The sequence below is a fragment of the Emys orbicularis genome, chromosome 1 (genome assembly GCF_028017835.1).
Source record: "Emys orbicularis isolate rEmyOrb1 chromosome 1, rEmyOrb1.hap1, whole genome shotgun sequence".
In the NCBI taxonomy this organism is placed as follows: Eukaryota; Metazoa; Chordata; order Testudines; family Emydidae; genus Emys; species Emys orbicularis.
This window is the reverse complement of record NC_088683.1, coordinates 259,588,656-259,610,953: the sequence shown is the minus strand read 5'-3', so window position 1 is coordinate 259,610,953 and position 22,298 is coordinate 259,588,656. Positions and strand designations below refer to the sequence as shown.

The following is a 22,298-nucleotide window of genomic DNA, read 5'->3' as shown; positions in this document are numbered from 1 at the left end:
ATTTTGGTAAGCTCAGAGAGCTGATAGGTAAGGTCCCATGGGAATCAAGACTGAGGGGAAAAACAACTGAGGAGAGTTGGCAGTTTTTCAAAGGGACACTGTTAAGGGCCCAAAAGCAAGCTATTCCGCTGGTTAGGAAGGATAGAAAATGTGGCAAAAGACCACCTTGGCATAACCACAAGATCTTGCATGATCTAAAAAATAAAAAGGAGTCATATAAAAAATGGAAACTAGGACAGATTACAAAGGATGAATATAGGCAAACAACACAGGAATGCAGGGGCAAGATTAGAAAGGCAAAGGCACAAAATGAGCTCAAACTAGCTACGGGAATAAAGGGAAACAAGAAGACTTTTTATCAATACATTAGAAGCAAGAGGAAGACCAAAGACAGGGTAGGCCCACTGCTCAGTGAAGAGGGAGAAACAGTAACAGGAAACTTGGAAATGGCAGAGATGCTTAATGACTTCTTTGTTTCGGTCTTCACCGAGAAGTCTGAAGGAATGCCTAACATAGTGAATGCTAATGGGAAGGGGGTAGGTTTAGCAGATAAAATAAAAAAAGAACAAGTTAAAAATCACTTAGAAAAGTTAGATGCCTGCAAGTCACCAGGGCCTGATGAAATGCATCCTAGAATACTCAAGGAGCTAATAGAGGAGGTATCTGAGCCTTTAGCTATTATCTTTGGAAAATCATGGGAGATGGGAGAGATTCCAGAAGACTGGAAAAGGGCAAATATAGTGCCCATCTATAAAAAGGGAAATAAAAACAACCCAGGAAACTACAGACCAGTTAGTTTAACTTCTGTGCCAGGGAAGATAATGGAGCAAGTAATTAAGGAAATCATCTGCAAACACTTGGAAGGTGGTAAGGTGATAGGGAACAGCCAGCATGGATTTGTAAAGAACAAATCATGTCAAACCAATCTGATAGCTTTCTTCGATAGGATAACGAGTCTTGTGGATAAGGGAGAAGCTGTGGATGTGGTATACCTAGACTTTAGTAAGGCATTTGATACGGTCTCGCATGATATTCTTATCGATAAACTAGGCAAATACAATTTAGATGGGGCTACTATAAGGTGGGTGCATAACTGGCTGGATAACCGTACTCAGAGAGTTGTTATTAATGGTTCCCAATCCTGCTGGAAAGGCATAATGAGTGGGGTTCCGCAGGGGTCTGTTTTGGGACCGGCTCTGTTCAATATCTTCATTAACGACTTAGATATTGGCGTAGAAAGTACGCTTATTAAGTTTGCGGATGATACCAAACTGGGAGGGATTGCAACTGCTTTGGAGGACAGGGTCATAATTCAAAATGATCTGGACAAATTGGAGAAATGGTCTGAGTTAAACAGGATGAAGTTTAACAAAGACAAATGCAAAGTGCTCCACTTAGGAAGAAAAAATCAGTTTCACACATACAGAATGGGAAGAGACTGTCTAGGAAGGAGTACGGCAGGAAGGGATCTAGGGTTTATAGTGGACCACAAGCTAAATATGAGTCAACAGTGTGATGCTGTTGCAAAAAAAGCAAACATGATTCTGGGATGTATTAACAGGTGTGTTGTGAGCAAGACACGAGAAGTCATTCTTCCGCTCTACTCTGCTCTGGTTAGGCCTCAGTTGGAGTATTGCGTCCAGTTCTGGGCACCGCATTTCAAGAAAGATGTGGAGAAATTGGAAAGGGTCCAGAGAAGAGCAACAAGAATGATTAAAGGTCTTGAGAACATGACCTATGAAGGAAGGCTGAAAGAATTGGGTTTGTTTAGTTTGGAAAAGAGAAGACTGAGAGGGGACATGATAGCAGTTTTCAGGTATCTAAAAGGGTGTCATAAGGAGGAAGGAGAAAACTTGTTCACCTTAGCCTCTAAGGATAGAACAAGAAGCAATGGGCTTAAACTGCAGCAAGGGAGGTCTAGGTTGGACATTAGGAAAAAGTTCCTAACTGTCAGGGTGGTTAAACACTGGAATAAATTGCCTAGGGAGGTTGTGGAATCTCCATCTCTGGAGATATTTAAGAGTAGGTTAGATAAATGTCTATCAGGGATGGTCTAGACAGTATTTGGTCCTGCCATGCGGGCAGAGGACTGGACTCGATGACCTCTCGAGGTCCCTTCCAGTCCTAGAATCTATGAATCTATGAATAAGGGTGATAAAGTCTGGCCCATAATAAACAACAGAAGGGATACGGCACTGATTCCATCATTCACTTTTCCTGTTTAATTCAATTAAAACCTCTGTGTGACATTCCCCAGGGTACAATCTGGACTGTTGTGTCCCCTCAATTCTCCAATATGGGGTGCCTTTTACACTGCTTTCTTGTGAGAACAGCCACTCCTGGTCATGCTCACACACAGCCTCTAGCATGCAAAATCACTCCCAGCTGAATTACATGAATGCTCTGGCCAGCCACTCATGAATTACATAGAGGGCGACACCAGCAAATTCCCAGTCCCAGGCCTTCCCCAGAAATATGCATCTTGTACTGCCCAGATCCCTCCTTCTGGACAATAGAAGCTCATAGAAAGTCCATCATTTCATCAACGGAAAATGACAGACCCTGTCATTTCAAGTGGAGGTGACACTTCAATCTAAACACACTGGTCTGGATAAAACAAGTTCATTAACTACAGAAAGTAGATTTTAAGTGATTACAAGTAATGAGGCATAAAAGTCAGAATTGGGTTACAAAGAAAATAAAAAGATAATACACAAACTAATACCTAACTTTACAAACTAAGTGAACTTAAAAGCAAAAAAGGTTTTCCCACCATAATCTTACAGCAGTCAGGCTGGATCTTTCAGCCAGGACTGGACCCCTCCCCAAGTTCATTGATGTTTCCTTTGTCTTTCAAACGTTGTTGCTGCTGTGAGTGGAGCGAGAGGTGATTCGGTGACCTCTGTTTCTCATTCTTATACCCTCCTCCCCTCTTGGAGGATTATCTCAGCTGGGTTTCAGGTGACAGCCAGTCTGTTTACAAGGAAACCCCCAGCTGTGTCTTTGCCAGTATATAAAGTTCTCACCCCTACCCTTCTTCCTGCCAAAGAATGGCTGCTTAGCCAGGTGATAGTTCATGATGGTCCATTTGATTATGCTGATACCTGGCTGTGGTGTCAATGTGTCTTTTGTCTCTGAAGAACTTGGATCATGTTACAGCAATGTTATACAACAGAATCTTACAACTTTATACTATGTTGATACACATATTTTACCAGAACAATAATATTCAGTAGATTATGCATTTTCAAATGATACCTCAAAAGGCATAGTTTATACAAAATTTATCATGGTCTTGTAAAAATGGTGAACATGGGGTACAGTCTGTCACACTCTGGGTTTGAATTTACCTGAAGCTCTGACAGCATTTCCAGTCTGTGGCCACAGAGTGCCACATAATCAGGGGTTGCTGATGCCGAATTTGAGTTAATTTTAACACACAGTACATACGCCTTAATAATGAGATATTGAGCTTTTTACTTCTATGTCACCAGTTCAAATTTGTCTTAGTTTAGTAGTGAACACAAGTCTTCACTCTTTCATGGCTTTTCAGAGTCCTATGGGAGAAAGAGTTGACAGTCTAAGCTCCCAGGTCTCCACATCACAGCAGAACCCCTTGCTGGTAAACTCAGCAGAAAGCACAGAACAGAATATGGAATTGGTGCTACCCACTTATCCCTCAGTGTCCAGCCACTTCAGATCAAGTTTAAGGCATGCTAGTTTGGCAGTTCGAAATGTTTTGCTGTTACTCATTCAGTAGATAAATAAAATAAATAAATAAAATATGTGTTTGTTTGTTTGTTTGTTTGTTTGTTTGTTTGTTTGTTTATGAATCCAGCTTTCACTGCTGTCAATTTTTTTGTGTTTTTTGTTTTTTATTTTATAGAGCTCAAAAATCATGCTGAGCTTTTTATAGAAAACAAACAAACAAAAAAGACAAGGGCCCTGCTCCTCAGAGGCAGTTAGCTTCTTAGCTTCCATTGATTTCAATGGAAGTTAGAAGATTAAATATCTTTGAAGATCTGGGCCATGGTTCCCTCACAAAGAGCTAACACCTTAAATTTTGTGACAAGCTTTTCAAAGGCACAAATGCGAGTTAGGCACCCAACTCCCACTGACTTTCAGTAGCAGTTGGGCACTTCATGAGTGTCTGGGAAAGCATTCATGTAACTTTGCTGGGAGTGACTTTACATGTTAATGGCTGTGTGTGAGCCAAGCCTGGAGAGGCTGCTTTTCATCAAGCCATGTAAAGGGCACCCTGGACTGGAGAGTTAAAGGGACACAGCGGTGGATGTCAGTGCTCCTCTGATGGCTTTTAATTATTTAACTACTTAAAATCATTTAAATTGTTAATGCTTCAGAGAAGAAATCTCTCTCTTATTTATCTCGTAAATAAAACTCTCACTTTTGGGCCTGAATTTCCTCTCAGTAATACCAATGTAAAGCAAGAGTAACTCCATTTAAGTCTATTGAGTTACATGGATGTGTAACCAGAGTAAGTAAGAGAAAAGCAGGCACTGGAAACAGGCCCATTGTGTCTAAGTATGGTTTGTATCTCGTAACAATGACCACAGCATGAACCAAGGAGCCATTGTCAGACTGACTTTGTCCACTTCTGAAAATATTTTAGAAATTATACTGAGCGTTATTTCTGTGCTTCAGTCAGTTATTTCAGGTATAGGAATACAGGGAATGGCAGAATCATAGAAATGGAAAAAACCTACTAGATCATATTCCTGCCAATGCAGCACTGTTCCAAAGTTGAAGTAGCTAGTCAATTTTCAGTGTAAATTACTAAAAAAAAAATAATCCATTTTTTAATTTGATTTTTCCAAAGTCATCTTTTCTGATGGAAAATAATTAGCTCTGAAATGTGAGTACTGTATGCAAGGTATATGCACATTGATTAATAAAAATGTTGTCTAATAAACCTATACTCTAGATGATATCAGAACCCTAGAATTAATTACTTTAGTATGATATTTTAGGAGCTGGTGGTACTCCAGGTTTGTCAGGACCCAAAGGACAGCAAGGACCACCAGGTCCTCTTGGTTTGCCTGGCCTGCCAGGACGACCAGGATTGCATGGATTCCCAGGGCTTCCAGGACAGCAAGGACCTCTCGGCAGAACTGGCTCATCAGGATTTGTTGGTGAGGAATTTTTCCTGTAAACTTCTCTATCTTGCACAGACTTGATTTTTCTCATGTTAACTTATAACTGCATGCCTATGAGGGTTATGCTTTTTCACTGAGGAAGGATGGGTCTTGTGGTTAAGTCACTAGACTAGCACTTAGATGATCAGCGTTCAGTTACTGGCTCTGACACAGACTCTGTGCTTGTGACATTTACAAGTCACATAATCTCTCTGTGTTTCAATTCCCCACCAGCAAAACGGGGACAAATAATACTTCCCTTTCCCACAGATGGGTTATGAGGCCAGACAAGGCTGCTGTTTTCTCTTTGCCATTCTTCAGTGCTGCCTGTCTTTCTGGTAACAGAGGTTGCTAGAGAAAGCAGAGCTGCTGGAATGGGAAATGCACAATGGAAATAGTGTTTAATCCTTAGAAGACCAAAGAGAAGGCAAAGAAGGGGAAACTTGGGTACAGAGTCAGGCTGGATTAGAAGTCTGTCCATGAAGCAGACAAACATCTCCAAGTGTTTGGAGATGTTTGTATGTTGAGATGGCCCCGTCTCTTCTGCAATATCAGGCTTTCATTTTTACTAAGAAAAAAGTTTTAATTTTAAGTAGTTGCTCTTTGTTCATAGCTAAATTTGCCGATCTGCGCTGAGCAAACAGAATTCTTTCACCTTTCCTCACAACTTGTAAAAATGACATTCAAGTCCCAAAACTTACATCTAATCTTCCTATTCCCATTGATTGTTACAGGTTCACTTGGTGCCAGAGGAGATCAAGGTGACCAAGGTTTTCCTGGTCCAGTGGGCATGAAAGGTCTGGCCGGTGACAAAGGTGAACTCGGTAACAAAGGAGTACAAGGAACACCTGGGGTGCCTGGTCTCCCGGGATTAGACGGAATGCCTGGTTTTCCAGGGTTAAAAGGTAAGATCTTAAAATTATAGATACATTAAGAAAGATACAATAGCTTAGAGCGTGTCTCTGTTAAACAATTTCTCTGCAAGTGTAATTCTGCTTTAGTCAATAGAGTTATGCCCACAGAGAATTTGGTTCAATATATTTCAGAAACACCATAACTATTCTCCTCAGGCAGTACTTGGCAGTTAAAGCTTGAGGGTAGAGAAAGCCTACCCTCTGTGTGAGAGGGACAATACCTGTTTTTTGTTTTTTTCCTTTTGAAAAATAGGTACTATTTACGATTCATTCCTTCTAAAATCCTTTTCTTCACCCCCCAGTCCAGTTTATTTCAATGGAATTAAAAGGATTCTCTCTATTTTTTTCTCCCCACAATCCCTATTTCAAAGCTTTCATGTGTTGGCAGGTATGCACCTAGTAAGCAATGCCATCCATAGAAGTGGTCCCATTGAGACAATGTTCAGGTTTACCAGAGCACTTCATTTCACATAGAAAAGTTGGAGCTCTCGCTAGCCAATCAAGCGTTCATTGTATGCCAACAATAGGTATTTTTATTAGAAAAAGCTAGTCAAAACAGAATTCCTTCCGTTGTGGAGTAGGGTGAAGCAAAACACAAGTTATTCTCCTAAAAGTTTGGCAACAACTTTTTGTCACAGTGTGCATTGGGGAGGTCAAACTCAGCATAGGACTCTCTTTCTGGCATTACTTTGGACTTCAAATCAACTTTCATTCAACAGGATCACTAACCTGAAGAGACAGATTGTGCCTGATGCTAGTATGGGTATGAAGGGCAGAGTAGGCTATACGAAGCCTCCCTAGTTACTTTACAGCATCCTACACAAGAGCCAGGCACAATAGCAGTCCCATTCTTCAGAGGAACACCAGAACTGCTCCCAGGAGTACAAATATCCCAAAGGGGAAAGAAAGGAGGCAAGGCGTCTGTGCTGGCCAGAAAGACAGTGGGAATCAGGCTACATCATCCAAATAGATGGTAAAGCAGATGAACACCACCTGCACACCAGCGACCTGGGGGAGGGAGGCACATCCCTTCATGGAGCTCCCTCTGTGGGCACTGCAGTACTACACCATTTCCAGTGACTGCCAGTGCCTTCATGACACAACTTGGCCCAAAATCCTTTAACTTAACTGAATATTCAAGGGATTTTTTTTTCCTGTAACCACGTCAATGAATACAAAGACTATTCAGGCTACTTCCCTCTTAGCGCAAATATCTTGCTTTTGACATACCTTATCTGGTACCAATTGTCTAACCACAATGTCTCTGGGTTCTAACATGATTTAAAATAGCTTATTGTAATGTGTTTCATAGCTACACACCACACTGTTCCTTCTGAAGCTGAGCTTCAGCTATCCATCAGCTGGATCCCTAGCTGAGGGGTGTTCTCTCTGCTGTACAGATTCAGAGCTAGGTCGTCATACCATGTACACTAGCTGATGAGATACCTGTCACATTTAAATTAATCTCATTCAAGTTCTTGGCTTCTTAAACCTCTGACAACTCTCTGAATGTTACTTTTTAGGCTTTGGAATCTAAGTTTACACATATTTAAGGGAGCAATTTAGGCTTTTAGGCCTAAATTTGAACATGTGACAACAACGCCAGTGAAAACAGGCACAAAGATACTTTGCTACTGAAGAAATTGGCATAGGAAAGCTTTGCAAAAGACATGGGTTTTAAGCAGGGATTTGAAAAAAAGATTGGGAGGGTAGTGGATATACAGAGACCAGCGGGCTGCTGTAAGCATAGAGGGTGTCCCCAGAGTAGGAGCAGGCAAAAAAAAAAAAAGGAGAATTTAAAAGAGAGGAAATGACAAGTGTGTGGAATTAGTGGGACTAAGGCAGAAATGGGAGCAGAGAGTAAGGGTCTGACCCAATGCGTAGTGAAGGCAATGGAAGTATCCATCAACTTCAATGGGTGTTGGCTTTGACAACACAGGTGGAGTTGTGCAAAGCTTTGATGGTGACAATGAGTAGATTGAATTTGATGCAGGAGGAGAGGGGAAGACACTGGAGGAATTTTGGAGGGAGAACTGTGTGCTCAGAATAGCCGGAGAGGAAAATGACCTTAGCAGTGTTGTTTTGGGTACACCAAAGGAAGAAAGGTAAGATAGAGGGCGGTTAGCTGTGAGCAGATTCCATTTGTTAAGGGAAGAGATGACCAAGACATGGAGAGGGTTTTAGTGGTAGGAATGGAGAAAAAGGACAGATTTTTAAAGGTTTGATAGAGAAGAGAACAACAAAATTTAGCAAGAATATGGATGTGAAGGCTGAAGGAAAGAACATTAAAGCTGTGAGGCAGGGTAAGGGTTTTATTAGTAGAGATAAGGAATGGGGGTATGTCTTTATCTTACAGCTACTCATTATGGAAAATAGATGAAGTTGGTTTTGGTTTGGCTTAAAATTTCTCTTTCCTGTTTCTTTAAAGGTGCTAAAGGTTCACATGGTATTGGAGGTTTCAAAGGTATGTTAGGCCAGAAAGGAAAACCAGGACTGAAAGGACTCAAAGGCGAAGTCGGCTTTTTTGGCAATCTGGGTTCTAAAGGTCTGCAGGGGGAACCAGGCCATAAAGGTATTTACATCTACATTTTCTAATATTACTGAATGTTTGTGTCTTACATGTGTGAGAGCGTGCCAGGATGTAAATGCTAAAACAATACATTTCTGACATAGTGAATTTAACTCAGGAATTCTATCATTACTACAAAGGAGGTCCTGGAAAAGCCCAGCCTTCCTGCACTTAAATTTAGTTCAGGACTTCTTGTATCATGAATGAATGGCAGTTAACATAGTTCCATTCCTACTACTGTGGTTAGCTAGGTGTCCTCATGGTTATTATAAAGTATAAACACTGTTTTTTCAAAGCTTCAAACTGAACTGTATTAATTCAGTCTGAAATATATATAAAGAAAATCTCCTGGCTTCTTGTTTGTCTAATTCTGACAGGCAGTGGCTTATTATGTTGTTATACCAAATATTAGTACTTCCTGAGAAGCAATGCATCCCAGTGCATGTTTGGTATAAATACCTTTCATGTCATGTGCTATTGTTAGGAGCAGGGGTCCCAGGAGGGGGCAGTCAGGGGACAAGGAGCGGGGGGGGGCTGGGAGTTCTGGGGGGGGCTGTCAGGGGGCAGGGGTGGGGAGAGGGATCAGAGCAGTCAGGGGACAGGGAGCAGAGGGGTTTAGATGGGTCGGGAGTTCTGGGGGGGGGCTGTCAGGGGGCGGGGAGTGGTTGGATAGGCGTGGGAGTCCCGGGGGTCTGTCTGGGGGTGTGGGTGTGGATAAGGGTTGGGGCAGTCAGGGGACAGGTAGGGGGTAGGGTCCTAGGGGGCCAGTTAGGGTGGGGGGAAGGTCTCAGGAGGGGGCAGTCAGGGGACAAGGAGCAGGGAGGCTTAGGTAGGGGGTGGAGTCCTGGGGGGCAGTTAGGGGTAGGGGTCCCAGGAGGGGGCAGTCAGGGGAGAAGGAGTGGGGGGGAGGGTTGGGGGTTCTGAGGAGGGCGGGAAGTGGGAGGGAGTGGAAGGGGCGGGGCTAGGGCAGGACTAGGGCGGGGCTCCTCCCGTCCTCTTTTTTGATTGTTGAAATATGGTAACCCTAAACTAACTAATGATGCTGGCGGACACTAGTTGGCCTTGTTCAGTTTGTATCTATTTAGTTGTAGAAATTAGGACCTCTTTCTTTCTTTTAACAAACACCAATGCTTTGATGTAGTTTTAGTGTGAAGACTACATAAAAAAGTACTCAAAAGTCAGGAAATGTGAAAGTAAAAGTTGAATGAATAACATAGCTCTGTTCTTTCTTGCTTGTGCATAACAGGAGTCTTTAAGTTCATGATCACATATTATCTAAGGACAAATTTTTCAAACCTTGTTGCCTAAAGTTAAGCACCTAAGTAAAAATGGCCTGATATTCAAAGGTGGTCACCAGTGCTAGCTCCCATTAACTTCAGTGTGGTTTGTGAGTGCTCAGCAACTGTGAAAAATGGGCCCCTCTTACTTAGACTGACTTTGGGCACCCAGGTTTCTCCCATGTTGTCTGAGAAATAGTATATGCTCACCTAATCAGACTGCAATGGAATGAATATGCACAAGGGGGCAGAGTTAAGCTTGTACATTCAACTTCAAGTTTTATTTTTCATATCTTCTAGTGTTTGAGTATGCTGCCTTCATGCTGCATTAGTCTAGGGTATTTTTATTTAATATTATAAAGAGTTTTCTTAGCTGCTGAAGTTTCCATGCTGGCTCCGACTATCGAGATTTTTGTCTCAATTTATTTCTCTGTATTTTTCAATACAGTAGAGTTGACTAGGCTTTATTATTTTTAGGTGACCGGGGAGAACGGGGTCCAGCAGGAAAACCACCAAAGATCATGCCAAGCGTACTGTTTGAGGTCAAAGGTGAAAAAGGAGCTATAGGAGACCCTGGCCTAAAAGGAGATTTAGGCTTTAAAGGTAAGAACAACAAAACAATCATTTAATATTCATGATTACTTACCAGTTACTAAGTATTGTCCTGATATTCAGAAGCTTTTCAGTTATCCTCTCCATATCCTTAATATGTAACGCCTCCTGTTGTATTACAGCACAACACAGCTGAGCTGGCAATGAAAACGGAGGGCTTGATTCTCACTGTAACTCTATTGCTACAATGGCACTACCAGTCTAAGGGTTTGTCTATCCAGAGAGGTAGTGAGCAGCAAGCTAGCGTGCTATGGATTCAGCCCCTGGCTTGCTACACATTAACTTGTCAGACAGACAAGCCCTTAGAGAGCGAAGAATCAGACCCACTGACTTAAATGGAGTTAGAGCAAAACCAGAATCTTTAATTCTGTTCTGTGCTGTCTTTTCCACTGTCATCATTATTTTACCTTGTGTCTTCAAAGGGATTTTGACATTTTCCTTTTTATAGGTTAATCTGGTAAGAAACATCTAATGTATCTATGGCCTTAAAATGTGCTGTCTCTTTGTATAGTCCTGGCACTGTCTGGCTCTCTATCTCTTTGTCTAAAGACATACTGCTGACCTGAAAGTTTTTACGTGGATAGAACTACCTGTCATGTGAACCTCCCCTGATGTTACATTTCATACTGGTTTTCTTACAGGTAGTAAAGGAATGCCAGGCTTACCTGGCAAACCAGGAGTTCCAGGTTTGCCTGGATCAACTAGTCACATTGAAGGTGAGAAAGGAGACGCTGGTATTAAAGGAGTGACAGGTGTTCAGGGGTATCCTGGTACAATTGGACCTCCTGGCATACGAGGTTTCCCTGGAACCACTGGAATCAGGGTAAGTTAATGTCCATTGAGATTTTTTTTTCCAACTAAAAGGCCATCATTAAGCTTGTCTGATCTAGGTTTTATACACCATTAAAATTGTGTTGGAATATTGAAATACAAAGATATCAGAAATCAATAAAAATGGAATGTATGAAATGTCCTCTCTGTAAAACACTCTCTGCCATTCACTGTACCCTGGATAGAGTCCTGAGAATGCCAATATGATTTTCTCCTTCTCCTCTTCTCCACATGACCCGAAGTCCAGCCATCAGCTTTTCGCTGATGTGGGACCCAAATCCTCCTTGGGGCTTCTCAGTTCTGCTACTGAATCTGCTAGGAAAAGTTGGTCTTACCTTAAGCTTGCCCTTCCTGATGGGGCTGATTGTGCCACCACCAAAAAACCCCACTTTGCTCTCCAATTTCATGAGCAAGAGGCCAGGTCAGAGAATCAAATCAGTCTCTCCCACAGAAGTAGGTTGATCAACACTAAGGGCGTATACACACTAGCGCTTACTTTGATATTAAGTGCTGGTATAGACAGCGTTATGGTGGCGGGAGATGCTCTCCCGTTGACACAGCTACCGCCGCTCGGGGAGGTGGAATAATTATGCCAACAGGAGAGGTCTCTCCCGTCAGCATAAAGCGTCTGCACTAGCACCGCTACAACTGCACAGCTGCATCTGTACAGCTGCGCCACTGTAGCAATTCTAGTGTAGACTCGCCCTAACTCTCATTTACCAGCAATTTCTGTGCATACTTTGTCAACCAAATAAGTCGCACTCGGGAGAACTCCACTCACAAAGGGCATAACAAGAAAAATCATCCACTACACTTGGTTGTATAGAGCAAAATCCTATGGTCCCTTCTTAAGTAAACTCCCCATTAGACTTCAGTGGGAGTTTGTCTGAGTGAGGACTGCAAGTTTTGCCCAAAGAAATTGAACTATATTACACAATTCTTGTTCCCAATTTTAAAGGAAATAGTGCTCACAAATGCAGCCTATCATTATTATTGATGTAGTCTGGCTACATCAACCAAAGGAATCAATTATAAAGTGCTAAAGAAACTCAAAAGTGTAAGTATTTTGGCATTTTATAGTGTCTCAATAGCAATGCTGTTTTAATGACTGAATAAACGTTCATTCTAATTAAATACTGTCCATTTTTAACCATATGATAGGGTGAAAAGGGTACTGAAGGAATCAGAGGTGATTACGGTAGACCTGGCTCTGCTGGGCAAACTGGTGAGTCTGCTTCTATCTCATCCATTGAGTCATTTGTACTAATCTCATATATAAACCTTCATATACATTGTATGAAGTCCTTCATATAGGGTCTGATCCAGCCCACATTGGAGTCAATGGAAAAACTTCAGTGGCCCAGTTGATCCAGTGCCTGTTGTGCATTGGATTAAGTGTATATAGTCTTGTTTAGTTTCCTCCGTCAGAGAGGCCATGACTTTTTTTTTGCACATATCCTTCTCCTTTTTTGTTGTTGTTCGTTTTATCATCATTTCCATTGTGGCACAGCTAAGCTACAGTAGTGAGTTTTGCACTTTTCTCTCAAGGCTACAGATTCTTCAGAACACTAATAAATTGAATTTGTATTCAGAATTGAAGTCCAGTCTCATCCTTCGTTTATTTCTGCTTGAAACAGGTGATCAAGGAGATACTATAAACTTACCAGGAAGCACAGGTCTGAAAGGAGAAGCTGGTGTAACTGGATCATTGGGTATTCATTTCATTAACCATCAGAATTGTTCTTTATATATTGTTTTCACATGTCTACATGTTACAATCCGTGGAGGTTTGCTCATAGGGATGGGGAATTCATTTGTCTGAACTCCCCAGCAGGCTGAGCTATTCAACATGTCGCACTGCAGTAAATGCCTGGGTGAAACTGGAGTACTGAGGAGTAAGTGGTTAAACAGCCTCATAGCTCCATGTAAGGGAAGGTCAGGATTTGGCTTTTAGTCCTAATGCACGCAGAACTCTCACTAAAGTCAATAGACATTTGGCTTGGAAAAGGGGTGTTGTGTGCCTCCAGTGACTACAGAATCTGTCTCATAGTCCCCTTATCACAGTGCTTGGAGATATACAGTTGTGTTACATTTTCCACATTGAGGTGAAAGTATGCAGTATCACCTCTTTGCTGAGAATGTGAATATGCTGCACTAAAGTGTTAGACAATATGTATAGTCAAACAGCATACAACTAAATTAAAAAATTACATTCTGCTTTGTAATGGCATTTTTGCCATTGACATTAGTAGGATCGTTATTTGGCCCATGGTGGAGAGTGCTGAGCCTACATCTTCTTTGGACTAGTCTAGGCTGAGAAAAATAGTGGTGTTTTAAAACCAGGGTTGACCAGGATTTTTAAACAGCACTGTCATTGTCTTCACTAGATACTAAGCAGTGTTTAAAAACATGTTAATTGACATGGGTCATCTAACACATTTTACAAAATGAATCATTTTCCCAGGCTGGGCAAGCTCACTGAGGGTTTGTCTACACTTAAAACACTATAGCAGAGCAGCTGTAGCAGTGCAGCTTCACAACCGTAGCCCTTCAGCGTAGATACTACCTACACCAATGGGAGGGTTTCTCCCATTGGAGTAGGATATCCACCTCCCTGAGGGGCAGTAGCTTATTAGTCAACAGAAGAATTCTTCTGTTGACCTAACGCTGTCTACATCAGGAATTAGGTCAGCATAGCTATGTTTCTTAAGGGGTGTGGATTTTTCCCACTGACATTACCCAGGGTACAATCTGGACTGATGGACAGCTGTGTCCCCTCAGTTCTCCAACTTGGGGTGTCTTTTACACTGCTTCGCTGTGAGAACAACCACTCCTGGTCTGATCACACACAACATCCAGCATGTAAATCACTCCCAGCCATAGGTGCAGACTCCATGGGTGCTCCAGGGCTAGAGCACCCATGAAAAAAAATTAGTGGGTGCTTAGCACTCATCGGCAGCCAAGCTCTCCCCATCCCCCCCAGTGCCTTTTGCCCGCCGGCAGCCCTGCCGATCAACTCCTCCCCCTCCCTCCCAGTGCTTCCCGCCCACCACAATCAGCCATTCCACGGTGTGCAGGAGGTGCTGGGAGGGAGGGGGAGAAGTCGGGATGGGGCACACTTGGAGGGAGCAGAAAGAGGTGGGGAGGAGCGGGGGTGGGAAGAAGCGGGGCAGGGTAGGTGCTTGAGGGAAGGGGGAGGGGGGACCTGGGGCTGAGAGGGGGTTGAGCACCCCCCAGATAATTGAAGCTGCTGCCTGTGCTCCCAGCAATACTATGTGAGTGCGATAGCCAGCCACCCGTAAAGTACACTGCATGTCAACACCATCAAACTCCCAGTTCCAGACTTTCCTCCAGAAATATGCATCTTGTACTGCCCAGCACCCTCCTGGACAGTACACGCTCATACAAAGTCCATCATCTATTGATAGAAAATGATATGCACAAATCTTGTTATCTCAAAGGGAGTTTCTCAAACACTTCAATCCAAACATACTGGTTTAGATAAAGCAATGAAATACATTTATTAACTATAGAATGATAGATTTAAAGTGACTACAAGTAATGAGGCATATAAGTCACAATTGCTTACAAGGAAATAAAAGGTAAAATGCAACTAACACCTAACTTAACAAGCGAAGTGAATACAAAGCAAAGGGGTCTCTCACCACATGGTCCAGCATTCTTACTGACTGACTCTCTTTCAGTCAGGATCTCCCTGCCCCGTGCTCGACCCCATGTCTTGGTAATGTTATATAGTGGAATCTTATATCTTTACATACAGTGTTACCACACATACTTTACCAGGACAATGATTAGCAAATCATGAGTTTTCAAATGATACCTTACACAGTATGCTTTGTACAAATTTAACATAGTCTTGAAAAATGGGTGAATGCAGGATATAGACTGCCACACACCCCTGAGAGATGTAGCTATGCCAATGTAAGTTCCCAGTGTAGACCAGCTCTGAGTGTGTTCTTTATGCAATGAGGCAAGGGCTTTCTTAGGAATCCTGCCTCATTCAATAGGCAGCTTCAAATTCAATTATTCCTGATAATTATTCAAATATTCCTGGCATATATATGGTGATTGTTTAGGGAATCTATTGTTAACATTTCTGGTGTTGCAGGTGTCAAAGGAACCAGAGGAGATACAGGTGAAGGAGGTGATCCTGGTTTTATTGGCATTGAAGGCCTAAAAGGCACCCAAGGTTTTCCAGGTTTAAAAGGGCAAACAGGTGAAATATTTCTTACATTCTGTCTTAATTATGGAGCAATCCTAAGATTAGGAGTAGAGTTGGTTTGAAAAGTGCAGGAAAAAAAAATCAAAGATTTATTCAAATGCTTTTCATTGAAATTTCAAATTTTAGAAAAATTTTGACCACTCAATAAGCTGGTCAAAAACTGTTTTTTAAAAATGTGAACATTTTCAAAAGAAAAATTTACCCAAAAAAATTCATATTCAATTTTTTTAGATCAGCTCTCATTAATTAATCTAATTAAGATGTTGATGTGCCTGTTTACAGTAATACAGTCCCAGTGCAATGGCGTTCAGTGTACAAGAAGGGATGAGAGTATTTGGATGATACCCAAGGAAGGGAGCATTCTAATTCTTGCCCTTCCCGCTAATTTAAATGAGATACCAAAATACCCCAAAGGACCTTCGGCCACTGTATTTTGAACCAGTTCTTTTGGCTGACTGTACAGGGCAGATAGTGGTCAGATTCTGCTCTGGATCCAAATAGGCAACTTGAGAAATCTGTTACCATTAGGTGAACATGAAAAAACGTTGCTCCATATATTTTTTATTATTATTATTATATTGCCTAGAAGCCCCAACCAAGATCGGGGCCCCATTGTGCTGGGTACTGTACAAATATGTAATGAGAGACAGTCCCTGGCTCAAAGAGCGCTTACAGTCTGAACAGACCAGGCAGACACAGTGAAAGGGGAAACAGAGGCCAAAGAAGGGAAGTGATTTGCCCAAGGTGGCACAGCAATTAGGCTAAAATATTCAAATTTGTTTTTCTAATAGCAATAGAAACACCCACCACTGTCTATGTCTGTGTTTCTCGGGTAGCTGGAGGCATGAAGTTTGCAATTATAGTAAAACAATGCATTTTTTGCTGTCTCATACTGTTCTTTTTGGGGGGAAGGTGGGGAGAGGGATGTGTGTGTTTCTTCCCCCATAGCATACTTCAAACTAGCTCTTTATTTCATAATTTTGGTGTAGGGGACTTTGTTGTTTATTTATCCATAAGGCTGCCCATACTGGCTCCCAGAAAGACTGAAGGTAGCATAGTCGATGTTTTATGGTATACAATAGGATCAAGTTCATGGACACCTAGAATTAATTATGTGTTTTTCCTATAGGCTTCCCAGGGTTGGTTGGACCACCAGGATCACAGGGAGACCCAGGTATTCCTGGATTTCAAGGTGAAAAAGGAAGTCGTGGATGGCCTGGTTTCGCGGGACAAGCAGGTTATAAAACTATTTTAATTAAGTCATTTTACTCTAAGTATTTCAGTATTGTGCATTTTGGGGTGAGGAAGAAAAAGGATCATTGGCATTTCAGAGCTCTACCTCTCTTCCCAATAAATGCTGGCTTCCTATAAAGCTCAGATGCATAAATGTAGACTTGTATGATTTGACTTTTCTTGCATTATAAGGATCCTTGCATTCTCACATTGACTGTAGGGGAAGTATTTGATATGTCAAGAACCTAATTTACAGGAACTGTTTTAATTTCTCATGATGGTTGCAAAACAAATTAATTTTCAACAATGTGAGCAACTCTTTTTCAAATGTAGCAGAGAGTAATATCATTTCATACAGTGCATTAGATAGTGAGCAATTTATCTTACATAATCATCAGGTGCAGTAGATGTTTTAGCCCACGAAAGCTTATTCCCAAATAAATTTGTTAGTCTCTAAGGTGCCACAAGTACTCCTTCTTTTTGCAGATGCAGTAGAGTTCACTGATACTGAATACATGGTTTGAAAAGTAAATGACTTATGGCACGCTACACTGAGAGCTTTGTTGTCAAGATATAAATAATATTTTTAAATAAAACAGTGGACTTTCTTAATTACCAGATCAAGGATTGCCCCCTTGTCCCTTAATAAATTAAATCATGTAAGTTTTCCTCTCCAGGCATGGGGCAGAAAATGCCACATTTTGAACAGCAGCAAGCATTAGGCATTTTTCAAATTGTTTTTTTTAAATCCCATACAGTGATTTTTTTTTTTCTCAAGAGATCCTTATTACAGAACTTGAAGGATGTGTGGCCACCTTGCTGTTATCCTGTTTTAGGGGTTACAAAAAGATATAAAGATGAATCCTATCAAAGCTAGGATATTAAGAAGATAATTAATGGCAGGTTTGTTTTCTTTTGTTTGTGTTGGTTCTTAGTGTAACTTTTACCTGTTAGATTGGAGCTGCTTCTTAGAAATAAGGCTATGGTTTTACTGGATAATAGAAAAATAGATACATTTGCCAACCAAGGAAAATACACAATTAAGTGTAGGTTTGTAATAAGCATATGCACTTGTGTGTAAATTCAAATCATAATACAATTATTTTGTGGCTACCTTAGGAACAGGAAGCTACATTTTCAGTCAAATGCATGTTTTCTACCAACCAAAGAATCTTACCAACTCATTGAACCTATGAATAAGATAATCATGAGTAAAATGTTTAACAGGTTTACCCGGCTTCCGAGGAATCAGTGGATTGGATGGTTTGCCAGGGACTAAGGGCTTGCCAGGCTCCCCAGGTATGTGTGACAATCTTATTCTGCCCTTTTATAAAGGCACCAGGTTATGTTGGCTATTCCATTATAAATTCCATTTGGGATGGGTTTGTAATACGATTTCTTAATACAGTCATCTGAAATTTAGCATGTGAATAGTAGGCTCTGATGGAATTTGTGTGGATATTCCAGGATTTGGCAAACAGTAATATATCTTAAATGGTGCAACCTAATCAAAATTGGGTGATTAGGGACAAATCTTGAAATCATAATCCCTTTCCTTTTGGCAGGTTTAAGTCGGTATTAAGAGCCTTAATGTTATTTTAATACAGTTTTCAGTATGCAATATAGCAGCATTATGAAATCCTGAGATATTTGGCAGTTTACTTTTATTAACTCCAAAACAGGTCCAGATGCATATGGGACTGAAGGTTTCCCAGGTATTTATGGTGACAGAGGGGAAGCAGGCGAACCGAACACTATTGAAGGCACCAGAGGAGCGCCAGGTCAGAAAGGAGAGAGAGGCAATCCAGGTCAGTGTTTAGGGCGTTGTGTTTTTTATTATTATATAGTGAAGCATGGCAAGTGTGCTAGCATACATTCTCACACAATGCAATTTAAGTTACAGCTGTTTATAAAAAATCTACAGCCATTTCACTCAGCTATGGCCCTGCTGCTGTAGCAGCTAGTGTGGGTAGCAGTTGTCAATCTATGCCAAGTATTAACTGTATTGAAAATTAGAGTTTTTCATTATTTGTCATTTCCAAGCCTCCCACAGGTGCTTCAAGATGATACAGAAATATGATGTTCATAGAGCTATTGCTACACTATCTAGAGCAGGGGTCTCAAACACACAGCCCACCATAGGCACTGACTCCACCAGCAGCCAAGCTCCCCTCCCTCCGGCCCCCTATTCTCCTCCCCCCCCCCCCCCCGAGCACACTTTGTCTCCACTCCTCCGCCTACCTCCTAGCGCTTCCCGCCATCAAACAGCTGTTTGGTGGCGCTTAGGACTTTCCAGGAGGGAGGGGGGAGGAGCGGGGAGGAGGTGGAGAAGAGGCGGGGCCAGGGTGGAGATTTGGGGAAGGGGTTGGAATGGGGGCAGGGACGGGGTGGGGCCTTATGGACTAGATGAGCAATCTGATGTATGAAATTCAGCATGTATGATTCTTTGCTGTGAGTAGTTGGGAAGAATTTTTGTTAAAAGTGGCAATGTATTTTGTATGAATAGTTACTTTAAAAAGTTCCTGCCGTTACAGCTATGTTGATAGACTTAGTGTAGATCATCATCAGTGTTACTGACCACATAAGGAATAGTTACAGGTGTTTATATTTTATTAAAACCCCTCTTTGCATTACAGTTTTTAAAAATTAATACATTGATTTTTAATAGCATACTACATTACTCTTCTTTTTTTCATTTTTGACTATACTTTTGTATCGTTGTATGAAAAGGTTTCAGTGATGCGGCCCTCAGGCCAATCTACTAGTCCTCATTTGGCCCTCGTGGTGATTTGAGTTTGAGATCCCTGATCTAGACGGTTCCAGTATTGCCAGCTCTTGTGATTTTATTGCGAGTCTTGTGATATTTGATGTTTTTCTTAAAGCCTGAATGCCACAGTGACTGGGCTAGCTGCACCTCTGACCACTCTTGGTCTCTTTGAGTGCACCCCTCAGGTCTTGAGCCTCAAACTGCTCCTCTCTTCTGTGGTGGAATTATGCAATTCTCCACTCTCAGACTGGGCCCTGTGCTACGAGCCCAGTTGCTAACCACGATTGCTTCCACAAGCCTGACTTGGGTTCAGTACCTGCAGTTTGTTTCCCTCCAGGAGCTATGAGAGAGGTATCCAGTGACCTGATAGCCTGCTTAAAGCAGAGTAGTATTCATTTAAAACAGCAGCATTTCAGAGAAAACAGGTCTTAAAACAATAAACCACTCTACATGCATGCTTGCCTTTCCCTAAAGCAGTGGTTCTCAACCTATTTATCATTGTGGGCCGCATGGCCGCAGGTTGAGAACCACAGTGCCCCGAACCTTCCCCACAGACTCCTATGCCCAGTGCCTCCTGCCCAGAGACCCCTCCACAGAGTGGAGCCCTGAGCAGGGGGCCAGGCAGCAGGGACCACAGACTCTGCTGTGTGGGGCCAGGCGGCAGCCCCGACCCTGAACCTGGCTGTGTGGTAGGGCAGCCGGGTGGCAGCCAAGACCCTGATCCTGTGGGGCAGCCCTTGGACCCCGGATCCTCTGCAGGGCCGGCCGGCAGCCCCGCCGCACTGGGCAGCCCAGAACCCGGACCCCATGCTCCCCGGGGGCCTTTAGCACACAGCTGGGCTGCAGCTTTTTGCTAATTGGGCCACAGGTTGAGAACTGCTGCCCTAAAGCTTAGCATTCCCTGGATCAGTGGGAGGCCCAGTCTCCTTTTCTGACACCCGCCCTGGACAACTCTTCACAAATGACCCCTCCTTGTTAGGGTGTCCATTTGATTTCTAAGCTTCCATTCTGGCAAAACAAGGATTGCATCATCGGAGTCAGGCTGTAGGATCCTTAAAGCTAATAGCTTTTCCCGTTGACTTTTCAAGTGTGTACGCCAGGATGTTCTTATCTGGAGAGCCATAGTATTGCCTTCCTGTTTGTTCTTATCACAAGCCTGTTGAATTAAAGCAATATAGCCGCATAAAATGTTTCTAGCTTTCCTGGTTGCAGAGAAAAGCTTGAAAATGTGACCTGAGTGCCCCTTAAACACTCAGAAGCTAGAAGGCCTATAAAATACTGATTTTCCCATCAGTAGCATTTACACCAAAGGAATAAACACTTTAATATTTTTAAACATTGATTATTCTGTTTGAAGGCAAGTATTATGTAGTCTTCTGAAGTTGTTAATGAAATCAGTATCGTATGGAACTATTTTATTAAAAGGAGAGAAAAACAGCTGGTACATCTAGTAGCTCAGCAGATGAGGAGTTGTTTTTTTTAATTTTTTCCACTTCTCTGACATCAAAGTGGCCCCCTGCCAAGACCTCTTAAGGGTAGAAGCCCCACCCCATTTTAACTTCCACTCTCATAACTGCCCTTCCAGGAAAGCCCACTCTGTCCATAAATTCATCTATGATAATAGCCATATAAACTAGTTAGTTGTATGGTTTGAAGACTTTCCAAAGTTTAGGGCCTGAAATTCCCACTAAATTAATCGGGCCCTTAATTCTTTTCCCTACACCCTTTGATGGCTCTAGCTCTGCTCGCTTGGGGAAACCCTCAGTTATACTCTGCTTTCTTGTAATCACTAAGATACATTGTGCCTTCTCAACTTTCCTACTAGAAATGGTGTTATTTTGCTAATTTCGTTCATGTTTGTTAGTGTTAGCTGTTTACTAAAGAAAAAATAGATTTAAAATATTTTCATGGCTTCCTGAGACTATTTGCATTAGTATTATTTTATCCCACTTAAATGGATAGTTTCCAGGAGTTATGGCCCACACTACCACCATTTAAAAACTTAGGATCTGTGGAGAATGTTTTCTGGATTCTACATATCTCTATTTTTAATTGGCCCTGAAAAATTAAAAGAATCGATAGCCACTGATTTTGTAGGACATTTGGTACAGTGGTGTTTGCTCTTCTGCTGCAGAGCCAGTGTGTTTCAAGAACTTGCTAGCTTGGAACAATATTTATACAATAGAGCACCTGACACATATAAGAATATTAGCATCCAGTATGGTAAGAAATAACTAACTATCCATATCTGCTTTGGAACTGGTAAAAACAAATGTTATATCTATCTTAGAGCCTCGTTTTCAGGGTGCTGAGTGTCACACTGCCTGGTACGGGACACAGCTAAGAATGCCAACATCAGGTCAGACTGCCAGAATATAGGGCTTATGCCCTAGACTGGTGATGTACTCTATCATAAGACTTCACCAAGCCAGAAATAGATGTGTACTTCCAAAATACAATACTAGTTATTATGAAGCCAAAGACAGTTCCCGTCAGGCCCGCTAGCCCCTCATGCAACACCCAGAAAAAACAGACTTCTGTGATCAACGGTGATTAAAAGCAGAAATCACATCGTTAGGTTCTTCCAGCTCCAGAGAGCCAGCCACTCACCCCGGGTCAGAGTATACTTCAGATCTTACCCCAAAACCATGCCAGTAGTCAATCCTTTAGTAAACTAAAAACTAAAGAGAGTTACTAAA

The 22,298-nt window shown here is 42.0% G+C and overlaps 1 protein-coding gene across 1 annotated transcript in view; it reads left to right on the top strand.

Annotated features, from left to right (window-relative positions):
• The window catches only part of COL4A2 (collagen type IV alpha 2 chain), a 217,670-nt gene that overhangs the window by 178,013 nt on the left and 17,359 nt on the right, over window positions 1–22,298 (top strand). The window contains exons 28-38 of the mRNA XM_065407451.1: window positions 4,989–5,150; window positions 5,888–6,058; window positions 8,496–8,639; window positions 10,391–10,516; window positions 11,167–11,348; window positions 12,518–12,581; window positions 12,994–13,068; window positions 15,486–15,593; window positions 16,729–16,836; window positions 18,060–18,131; window positions 18,515–18,640. Coding sequence (XP_065263523.1) covers window positions 4,989–5,150; window positions 5,888–6,058; window positions 8,496–8,639; window positions 10,391–10,516; window positions 11,167–11,348; window positions 12,518–12,581; window positions 12,994–13,068; window positions 15,486–15,593; window positions 16,729–16,836; window positions 18,060–18,131; window positions 18,515–18,640 — 1,338 coding nt within the window. The remainder of the gene's footprint in view (window positions 1–4,988; window positions 5,151–5,887; window positions 6,059–8,495; window positions 8,640–10,390; window positions 10,517–11,166; window positions 11,349–12,517; window positions 12,582–12,993; window positions 13,069–15,485; window positions 15,594–16,728; window positions 16,837–18,059; window positions 18,132–18,514; window positions 18,641–22,298) is intronic.